Here is a 12,065-nt window from a genome sequence, read left to right on the forward strand (position 1 = left end):
TGCAAGGTACAAAAAAAGATTTGACTCTTCATAATGGCAGAGTCAGCTCTCTCCAGTCATATGAAAGGTTAGCTTAATTAAGATATTATTATTATTGTTAGACAAACAGGGCACTATGAAATGATGAAATGTGTATTAGTGCAAGGATTACATAGCAATTATAGACATTTATTATTGGCCATGAAAAAATGAAGGTAGCGTTTCCTAGTTATAAACAGTAATGGGAAGAACCTCTGCAACTGAAAAAGTAAGCCACATATTACTGTCATTATACCTAACACATGGATGGGGAGAGATTTGTCTTGAAAATATTTACACACAAATTGCTCAGCTCCGTGATTTACTCAAGATCTAAAACTCATATGTCTGGATAAATGCAGATGCAAAATTAAAAGTTTCATATGTAAACCGCAAACTGTCACGGTTGCCATGGCGCCCAGTTGGTCCCAGTTGGGTGGCGTTAGGTTCTATCGCGGTTGCCACGGTGCCCAATTGGCCCCACCCATGGACACCGGCTGAGACTCATTGACTGATTGCTCTTTGGCAGTACTTAAACGCGCTCCTTAGAGCCGTTAGGTGTCTGAGCGTTTGTGAAACTTCTGTGATACCTCTGTGAGACTTCTGCAAGACTCCTGGTTAACTCTGTGTTAAATGCCTAGTCCTGTGAATCTGCCTGTGTTTGGTCCTGTTTTATTTTTGGCCTGATCAGTTTTTTTTTTGACAACTTTTCTTTTTTGGATTTGAATCCACTTCTGCGACCATTGATCCCCGGATCGAGTGTGCGCGCATTTCTCCTCTCCCCAAAAAATTGTGAGTACGTTACGCTATTAGGTTCTGTTTTCCTGTTTCCTGCCCTGGTCTGTGACACAGACATATTTGAGGACTTCAAAAACACATGTGTAAATCACTGACATATTTTTGGATCTCCAAAATACACAATTCTCAACATATTTCTTCTTTTAATGGTACTGGATAAATTGGAAAACTCTGTGAACTTCATTAAAAGTGCTTGAATTTGACCATGAATAAGGTATACGAACCATGTAATAGAATAACTATTTAAATGCAGCACATGAAAAATATTGATGATGATGAGAATGCAGTATTTTACAATTGCGTAATGGGGTTAAAATCTTGAATGAAGACAGGATTTCTTTCCACAAACTACCACATGAGTAGCTAAGTTGGTGTATTTGTTAAGCTTATTAGATGTGATGGAGGACAGACTTCTCTTTGTCAAGTCAAGTCATTTTTGTTTGTATAGTCCTTAATCACAAATAGTCTCAAAGGGCTTCACAGGTTATTACACACAAGCAGTTTAGGTTATTCATATGCTATAGAGTAGAAGTGAGTTTTAAGCTTAGATTTAAACATTTCCACTGAGGTTGCAGATCGGATCTCAGGGGGAAGAGCATTCCACAACACCGGTGTCCGGATGGAGAACGCTCTCGAACCTGCGGAACACTTCTTGGCTCTTGGGATCACCAGAAGACCGGCGCTCTCAGAACGAAGGCTTCGGGCCGGAACATAGGGGGAAATCTGATCTGAAAGATATGAGGGGGAAAGTCCATGTATGATTTTGTATAATAATAAGAGAACCTTGAAATCACATCTTAGGCTAACAGGGAGCCAATGCAGGTTAGCCAAAATTGGGGTGATGTGATCGGACTTTTTTTGTCCTAGTTAAAAGTTTGTAAATGTCATAAGATTAATTTGCCCCCTATGTTCCTGATCCCAAGAGCCAAGAAGAGATCCGCAGGTTGGAGAGCGTTCTCCATTCGGGCCTTGCTGCTGTGGAATGCTTAGATTCGATCTGGAACTGTTTAAATGTAGGCTTAAGCGTGCCTATATTCTATAGTTTATTGATAACCTATTTTTCATGTTGACAAAGTCTGTGTATTGTTTGTAAATGCTACATGCATTGCCTACTTGGTCATCTATTTTTATTTTTTACATAATACATCAATTTTTTTGTATTTATTTTTGTTTTTATTGTTTATTAATGCAACATCCATTACAGCCTGGTCAACCCGGAAGGGGGATTAGCTCATGTGCACTCCCTTCTCAAGGTTTCTTCCTTTTCCTCATGTTTGAGGTTTTTCAGTTTTTCCTTGCCCTCATGTAGGTTTTAGATCAGGGGATGGTGTAATAATAGTTTGTGGTGTGCAATAATCTGTGGTCTTTGCAGCCCTTTGAGACTCCCTGTATTAAGGGCTAGACAAATAAACATAACTTGACTATCCCAAAAGGGGATATTTGACATGTTTGAGTCAACATCTGGGTTGTGAGATGCGACAGGTGGAGTGAAGCAGTTTTTGGGAGGTTTTCATTACAATAAAAACAAGTAAAATCAAATATGCTAGAATTGTGAATACAGAACATGACCGTAATAGTTTCACAAGGGTGTTTTCTCAAAATGTCTGTCAATCATTTATATACCAAAGGGGCAAATCATGATAGATTATAAATAAAGAAAGAAACACAAGTCAGTGGAAAATTCCCCAAATCCCAGCTTCAAACCAGTCTTTTGCCCAGACTGAATTATGTAGGTGGTTTGTTAAGACTCAATGCTTTCCCTCTCAACGGTAAATCAGAACACCAGTTTGAACAATGTAAAGATTGTAAAACGACTACTTAAATGGATGCATTGTGGCGACAAGTAGATAAAACAAGAAGGGAATACGTAGAAACATACGAGTATATGGATAATAATGAGGTGCATTAATTTTTACTTAATTATCAACATAATTAAAATATTGATGTCATTGTCACAGCTCGTAAACTAGGTTTTGCCCAAGGTTCATTTTAAAGTACAACCACATGTGATTTAAAGAACTAGAAAACTCGTACGTTTATTACTATGCAGTAACACATCTCAATATTAGAACAGACGGCGCTACCTTTTTTCCTTGCTATTATTTTACAATCATACCTTTGCCTTTGTTTAAAACAGGACTCAAAAAGCTGTGCCTAGTTTGACAAAAGCAAGTGAATATTGTCTTGAATATCTCAGTACATTTTGAGGTCTGGAACAGTGTCAATCAAAGCTTCATTGTGCGGTGGTAATGAAGTGTGACTTGAGCCCTCACAAGGTCGGGGGACTGGCTTCCTGCATGAAATGAAGTCAAATGAAATGAAAGTCGAGACAGTAATTTATTTTCTCAGAGTCTCTCTGTCTGAAGAGGTCATCCAAAATGGGCGCATATTTGTTTTGTCTTGAAGGAGACATGCTGGATTTTTTTTTAGTGGTTGTCCACAATAGGCGTTGGTAAGTCCTTTCAGCATGTACTGTGCAGCCTAATTTTCTTGTATTTCATTATGTGTCGAGATGTGCATTCAGGGGAGCCATGTGAGGCTTTTCCAGTTACAGTAAAATAAAAACTTTATGAACATAGCCATCATTGGCACCTAATGAATTAAGTCCTGTTAACTAATCCCAAATACTTGTTTATCATTTAACTTTTTTTTTTTAGTTTACTTTTTTATTTTTGTTCAAACACAGGTGTTTAATATCATATGATGCAAATTCCTGGGCTAGCTTTTGACTATTAGTCTAGATACAATACAAACAAACAGAGCCATTACCACCCTAAACACACACCGCACAAAAAACTGAAAAACTCTTGCAAAAACACTACCTCATTCGAACGTAAATGGTACTTATGGCTATGTTTCTTGCACAATGTTGACTGCACTATGTTTACTGGTCACCTTGCACAATGTTGCCTATCTTTTTTTGCACTATGATCACTATTTTTGCACCAAATGCATATGTTGACTACAGTATTTTTAGCACTATGATGACCATTTTTGCACCAAATGCATATTGCACAAACCCTTACGATACCAAACTTTATGTAACATCCTACATGTCGACATTTCTTGTGTAAATTTTGTGTGAATTATAACTATAACCTTATCCTCCTTGTTTTATAACCTTATCTTCTCTGTTCCTTTATCTTCTTGGGTTTTTTATCTCACTGTGAATGTGTGAACTTGGAGTGTCATACTCAATTTCGTTGTCACAATATGTTAACCCATTTTGTAACAAAGACAATAAAGATATATTTTATTCTATTCTATTCTATTCTAATATTTTGCCTGAAAATAAGACTGACATACAGTATATAAAGAGGCCATTTTCACTACTCAGAATGTTGTTGTAAGGAAAATTATGGGCTAATTGTGCCTTTTATACTATATTCTATACGTTTATACATACTTCATTTGTTAATATACGTTTATACATTTCTGTATTGTACTCAAAGCCTGTTAAGCTTTCAAGTTGTTCTCAGGAGGAGGCACCTTCAAGATCAGGACAATAAGGTTCCCAAGCCAAAAAGCTACAATTCAGACACTCACTGTAAGACTCCTGTTATCAAACAGGTGCAGGGAACTCCTTTGCTCTGGGTACGTTCTGTTTTGGGAGAGTTTGACTCCAAAATTCCAAGCCGCCTATTGTGCATTTCTTATACTTGCACCAACATTATACACTGCTTTTCAGATTATTGTGTCCTCCAATCAGAATCCTCAACGTACGTATAATTGCCTTGTTTCTATATGTTTGCTTCTCTTTAATAAACGAGTTTGATTTTAACTTAAAAGTTTCTTAAACCATCTGGACATCGTTTTCAACCTGACATTTTTGGGGCTTTTGTAATACCCAGTTTAGTATTAAGCACGATGACAGGTCGAAAATCCTGGCGCAAGAGTATCTAAATCAGTAGAAAAATATGAGCTGCGTTATCACCTCTCAAACCTTTTGGGATAGTCAAGTCAAGTCATGTTTATTTGTGACGCCCTTAATCACAATGAGTCTCAAAGGGCTGCACAGACCACAGATTATTGCAAACCACAGACTATTATTACACCATCCCCTGATCTAAAACCTACACGAGGGCAAGGAAAAACTCAAAAACCTTAACATGAGGAAAATGGAAAACCTTGAGAATGGACAATGTTTCATTTGACTTGTGTTCCAGTCATGGCTCTCGTTCAGGTCCTGGTATTTTTGGACTATTATTTTGCTCTTGGTCTAGTGCTGCTTTAGTTTTATCTCTAATTGTGGTCCTAAACCGAGATTTAGTTGTACCTCTGACACTTGATCCAGACCAAGTTTTCACTGTGATTCGAAATGTATTTCATGTTGGAAACAGTTAAATTGGATTTAAATTTTTGCCATAATTTTGGTGCTGATCATACCAAAGTTGCTTCACACTACCCATTCACTTTCCAAGTGGGTCCACTCACAAGAGGAGAACTTGTTTTGGGTAAGATATATGAATAAAATGCAGTGCGAATAAAAAATCAGGATTGTCTTAATAGTCCTTAAAATAAAATCTTAATGAAATTCTTTTTGCAAAACAAATGCATTTTCCAAATAACATTCACATAAGATCCTCACCTGATTGAGAACTATAAATCCAATGTTTTGAATGGGTAAACAAAACACCGCTTACGGAAATGTACTTGTTTTTCTTAGCTGAGTGTAAACAGTGGTTTCCACGCATACTTGGTTATTAAATTTGGTACCACTTCACACGTAAAAACCTTAGCTCATTCAATGCCATAACTGAGGTTTATTTTCAGAAGCATTGTTCCTGATGCCAAAACATGAAAATAGTTTTTTATACTTTTTATTCTAAAAAACCATTACAAAGAGTGTAGCAAATATAGGTGGTAAATAAATTAGTCTTACAAACAATTTATTGACCAATTCAATTAAAGAGTCTTTTCAAAACTCGTCCAGCCTTTTTGGAGCACCATATACGTTTTTCGATCATTATGTTAGAAAAACGTATTAAAAATCTTTAGTTATTCTGAAGGGTTGCTACACACACTTTAGGTGACTTCTTCTTTACCTTTTTGATACTTCAATATGGGGCAGCACGGCGGCGCAGTGGTTAGCGCATGTGCGGCACAGTTCATGTCTTGGGAACCTCCTGTGTGAGTTCAAATCCAGCTCGACTTCCTGTACGGAGTTTGTATGTTCTCCCCGTGCACGCGTGGGTTTCCTCCGGGCACTCCGGTTTCCGTGAATGAGCGAGTGAGTTGTCTGTCCCCGTGTGCCCTGGGATTGGCTGGCAACCGGTTCAGGTTGTCCCCTGCCCACTGCCCGATGATTGCTGGGATGGTCTCCACCACCCCCGCGACCCTACTGAGGATAAGCGGTGTAGCTAATGAGATGAGATGAGATACTTCAATATACTTTAATCAGGACACACACACACACACACTCTAGAATTTATGGACTATTACTAATCATCTACTGAAGAAGCTCGAATAGAACATAAAACAATAATGAGAAAATAAAACAAAAACAAAACTCGAAGTTGAGAACTTTAACTGGCAGCATTTGGATAGACAACAACATTGGCTTGATTATTACGTTATCGTGTTTTTGTTAGCATTCCCCCTTTTACGTCACGCCACTACCTATACCTAGCAACAACGAGATGTTCTGCAAAGTTCCACCGGTTTGGCCGCTAACTTGATCAAGCCTGGCTGCTGACTTGGCAAGGTTCTCTGGCTGCTTGTTGAGCTGAGACTTGGTCAGGACCAGCCAGGATTTTGATTTAGTTCGTCTTGTTAGGATATGCGCTCTTCCCTTGTTGCTGGCCAAATTCAGACTGCCCTTGCGTAGTGAGACGTGTACCAGCTCTGTTTTTTCGGTCTCGTGGGAGGGGCAGACCCCCTGCGGTGGAGTTGTGACGGCAACCTTTGATGCGCAAATAGAGCCATAGCCCGGCCTTTGGCTCAGCTCATCATTACGTATAATGCCTCTGGGAATTATTTCAGTATGGAAATTATTAGATGGCAGGAGTGGCTTTGATTACCGGTAGATCTTTGTCCACAAATTAGAGTTATTGCTTCCTGTTGTCCAGGAAGAGTGTGTAGGTGGCCCGTATGGCGAGTAGGCGTGCTGAAGCAGTGCAGTGAGAAGAGCAAAGCTATAGATAAGCAGTTAACGTTTTAAACATGCTTTTTTTCTCTCTAAAAAGATTAAGTCCATACGTCGGGCCAGGTGATTGCCATGGTAACCAAAATCATATGATCACGTCACAGGAATCATTGGGTGTTGCAAAGTTCATGCATCATTAATGCAAAAGTTTAGAATTCTTGGAATTAAATATTATTTTGCAAGCAAAGTGCCTTTCTGTTTTTTTATGAAAATCTTTGTTGACATTTTGGAAGTATCACAAATGCCAAAACAATTAAAAAAACATGCACTGAAGTGAAAGTTCTGCTTGAAATGCATCCTTTCACAAAAAAACATTTTTCTAAGAGGTTTTCTTGGAAATGAGTATTTTTACGTAATTTAGCAATGTTCAACTGTTGTTAATCAGGGTTCCTAGAGCTTAAAGCAAGTTAAATTCAAAACGTTTTTAAGACTTTTATTGAATGCCTTTTGAAATCAAATTTAAGACCAAGTTGACAAAAATAAAATACTGGACAATTGAAACACATAAAACAAAAAAACCCCACAAGTATTTCTTAATCACAATACATCGTCGCCTTTTGCAAATGACCTGGCACAGCTTTTAAGCTTTTTGAGGGGAGACCTAAGAGATGCGTCTGCTCAGAAAGGCCCGACTGAAACCACATCACCGTTTTGATAATCCCATTATTGTGGTCACACCATATTGTCACAAAAGTAAATCGGTGAATTATCAAAGAAAGACAAATGATAAATGTAACTTAATCTATTTAGTTCAAACAAATATAAACCTGATTGATGTGTTCACATTGTTAAGACTTTCCAAAATTGGATTTAAGACATTTTAATGCCAATTAAGGCCTTATTTTTAGAATAATGAATTCATTGCCTTTTAAGACCTTTCAAGGCTCTGCAGGAACCCTGGTTTACCAAGCTATGGCAAAAACCAGAAAAATACTTTTTATGTTCTAATGAAATGCGAGGGTTGAAGTCTTCTTTTGATACGTCTATGCCTTAACCATACCTGTCAACCTCCATGACGTCGTATTTTCCCTTACAAAATACAAAATAATCTCACGCCATATTTTTTTTCCAAACGTGTTTATATATATATATACTGGACTGTCTCAGAAAATTAGAATATTGTGATAAAGTTCTTTATTTTCTGTAATGCAATTAAAAAAACAAAAATGTCATACATTCTGGATTCATTACACATCAACTGAACTATTTCAAGCCTTTTATTATTTTAATATTGCTGAATTTGGCTTACAGCTTAAGAAAACTCAAAAATCTCAAAATATTAGAATATCATGAAAAAGTATACAAGTAGGCTATTCAACTAATCACCTGAATCATCTAATTAACTCGAAACACCTTGCAAGGTTTCCTGAGCCTTAAAAACACTCAGCTTGGTTCAGTAAACTAAATCACAAGTATGGGGAAGACTGCTGATCTGACTGCTGTCCAGAGGACCATCATTGATACCCTCCATCAGGAGGGTAAGAAACAAAAAGAAATTTCTCAAAGAGCAGGCTGTTCACAGAGTGCAGTTTCAAAGCATATCCACAAAAAGTCTGTTGGAAGGGAAAAATGTGGCCGGAAACGCTGCACAACCAAGAGAGATGACCGCAGCCTTAACAAAATTGTGAAGAAGAGCCGCTTCCAGAATTTGGGGGAGCTTCAAAGACAGTGGGCTGAAGCTGGAGTCCAGGTATCAAAAGCCACAGTTCACAGACATGTCCGGGAAATGGGCTACAATAGCCGTATTCCCATGGTCAAGCCACTTCTGAACTCAAGACAACGGAAGAAGCGTCTGACTTGGGCTATGGAGAAGAAGCACTGGACAGTTGCAGAGTGGTCCAAAGTCCTCTTTTCAGACGAAAGCAAGTTTTGCATTTCATTTGGTAGTCAAGGCGCCAGAGTCTGGAGAAAGGCTGGAGAGGAGCAAAATCCAAGTTGCTTGAAATCCAGTGTGAAGTTCCCACAGTCAGCAATGGTTTGGGGAGCCATGTCAGCTGCTGGTGTTGGTCCACTGTGTTTCATCAAGTCCAGAGTAAATGCAACTGTGTACCAAGAGATTTTAGAGCACTACATGCTTCCATCTGCTGAAAAGCTCTATGGAGATGAGGATTTCATTTTCCAGCATGATCAGGCACCTGCCCACAGTGCCAAAACCACCAGTAACTGGTGCACTGACCATGGCATCACTGTCCTTGATTGGCCTGCTAATTCCCCTGACCTGAACCCCATCGAGAATTTGTGGGGTATAGTTAAGAAGAAGATGAAAGACACCAGACCTGCAAATGCAAATGAGCTGAAGGCCGCTATCGAAGCATCCTGGGCATCAATAACACCTCAGCAATGCCACAGGCTGATTGCCTCCATGCCACGCCGGATTGATGCAGTAATCTCTGCAAAAGGATTCCCAACCAAGTACTGAGTGCATCAATGGACATTTTCAAATGTTTGATTTAGTTTTGCTGTTATAAAATTATTTTTTTACTTGGTCTGAGGAAGTATTCTAATATTTTGAGATAGGATTTTTGAGTTTTTTTCAGCTGTAAGCCAAAATCAGCAATATTCAAATAATAAAAGGCTTGAAATAGTTCAGTTGATGTGTAATGAATCCAGAATGTATGACATTTTTGTTTTTTTAATTGCATTACAGAAAATAAAGAACTTTATCACAATATTCTAATTTTCTGAGACAGTCCAGTATATATATGTATATGTAGTTTAACATGTTATACTGTACATGTGTTTCTTTATATCATATATATTGTTAACTAACATTTAGTTGTAAGATACCGAGTTGCTCGACATGAATGAGGTTTATTATAAAAAAAGTTAAAAAATTAAGTAGCCCGGACATTCACTGAAGAAGGAAAAAATACAAAAATGCAAATATAATTAAGTAGAATAATACATTTTCTTATTCAAAATATTAATTCATTTTTTGCATTAAATTATTGTTGGTATTATATTGATTAAAGGCATAACCACAAACCGGTCTTTTTTCATTTTCTCCTTTTATACTTCCTTTTTTTCTTAACTTCTTTATACAACATCATCATTCGTAATATAATGCATCAAAGCAAGTGAGCTGTTTGAGAGCCGGCTCTCTTTAATGAGTTGAGCCGAAAAAGCCGGTTCTCTAAAAAGAGACGGACTTCCTTTCACTACACAATTCGAACTCCTTTGACTTGATTGATTTGCCGTTTCGTGATAGTCGGTGTATACCGGATGGTACCCATAATTGACAAATTTGCGTTTTTCCATACAGATTTTCTTGTATGTCGTACTCGTCTTAAAATGCATAATAAACGTACTTTGTACGGCAAAAATGTACAGGTTGACAGGTATGCTTTACACTGTAGCTCAGGATACTTTGTTGTTGGCGGGTGGATGCTTGTATTTGAATCAAAGGGCAGCTTATCTGTGAAAAATAACCTTGACAACATCCGTTTTCCATGTCTATAATGTCTTTCGAATGCTGTTGGAGTTACTTGGGCTCTTCATTTGTCAGCTTCGATAATTTCTCACCAGGCGGAAAAAGTTAAGCCACCCCCTCACTCCGCATTAGACCCATGAGGCGTCCATCCATGTATTTGCAATACCGCTAATCTTGCACACAGGTTTTTTTTTGTGACAGTCTGCGACAAGTCTGACATTCATCACTAAGGGGGAATTGAACCCTGCCTTAAAGTGCATGTGAGGCAAGTCAACCGCTACACTGTTGATGAGTTCTAACTAGGCATAAGCAAGACACTGAGTGAATAGGCTCAGGGATATCAGTACTAAAACGGCATGTACTTATCAACCAAACATGAGAGTGGAGTCTTGCCCCTGGATTTTTTGGGGGCGCTTCAGGTGTTCCAAATAATGTGAAATTCAAATGGACTACAGCGAGACATGGGAAGCTTGCTGAGGCTCAATCTGATTACTTCCCCTCCTTCCCTCTTAGACTCCTTACCCTAGCAAGATGAGGCTTAAAAAGCCCAAACCCTCTGCAGAGCATAGAGCACATGTGTTAAACTCCAGGCCCGCGGGCCACGTGATCATATTTGGCCCGCAAGACCATTTTACATTATTGCTATTAATGGCCCGTCAATATGAACAATACCGTCGCATCCCTGGACATCATATTCTGACGTTATAGTCACTGTGTATTGTATTACCCCCAATAAGCAGGTTAGCGCCTTACATGGCTGCACAGATCACGGCCGCTATTGGGAAATGTGAAGCACAATGTAAAGCGCTTTGGGAAGTCATTGACTTGAAAAGCGCTATATAAATGCAGATCATTTCATTTCATTTCATGTACCTATTCCTTCATATATGACGTATACTACATTAAATACCATGGGTCGGGAACCTATGGCTCTTTGTATGTGTACCTTTTCTCCATCTCGTTTAAAACTTGAGCCATTGATCCTGTTTAGAAACACGCATAGCCAAACCCAAGCTGTATTTCAAAGCAGTACTTTTCAGAATAAATTGGACACGTTTTCACTACAGTTTACAGTCAAGGTGTCACACAAAAAAAACTTGTTTTGGCTGTACAACGCTAAATAATCCTTTATATAAAAGGTCACTATATAATCTGTGTTCAGTGTTCAGATACTTTTTGATGAATCCACGGAACAAATTGTAAATACGCCAAAAGACCGGAAGAGAACTCAAAGTTATTTGATTGGGTGAGTGGGATGGATGGGTGGAGATATGCAAGAAGTGCAAGCATTCCCTCCCATCTCGCCCTACTCCATCTGCGCCAAAGGTAAGCACATCAGGCTCCCTGTTCTCAGAATGTTGTGATGTTTTTACAAAAAAATTTGTGTAGCATTTTCATATCTCTACTTTTGACAGGAGATATATTAAGGAGAGCAAAAACTTTTGGGATATTTAAGTTTTTTTTAATATTTACATTGACATAGGAGCAAAGGAATTTGAATGTTATTTTAATGTTAAGTTGTTTAAGTTATGTTCTAAGTTGTATAATTTAACAATATATTTGTATTTACTGCAAAATAATAAATACTGTATAAGGTATTTAAGGTTTAAATTTAATATTCTTGTCTGTTTTTAATTCATATTTATGTTCCAAAGACATTCAGTTTAAGTGTGT

General features: G+C 38.1%; 1 protein-coding gene across 1 annotated transcript in view; it reads left to right on the top strand.

The window, feature by feature from the left end:
- The first annotated feature begins 3,191 nt into the window (after nucleotides 1-3,191).
- The window catches only part of hykk.2 (hydroxylysine kinase, tandem duplicate 2), an 82,088-nt gene continuing 73,214 nt past the window's right edge, over nucleotides 3,192-12,065 (top strand). The window contains exon 1 of the mRNA XM_088349592.1: nucleotides 3,192-3,268. Coding sequence (XP_088205718.1) covers nucleotides 3,195-3,268 — 74 coding nt within the window. The 5' untranslated portion in view covers nucleotides 3,192-3,194. The remainder of the gene's footprint in view (nucleotides 3,269-12,065) is intronic.

Source organism: Urocampus carinirostris, chromosome 12 (genome assembly GCF_059441175.1).
Source record: "Urocampus carinirostris isolate Australia breed hairy pipefish chromosome 12, RoL_Ucar_1.0, whole genome shotgun sequence".
Classification (NCBI taxonomy): Eukaryota; Metazoa; Chordata; class Actinopteri; order Syngnathiformes; family Syngnathidae; genus Urocampus; species Urocampus carinirostris.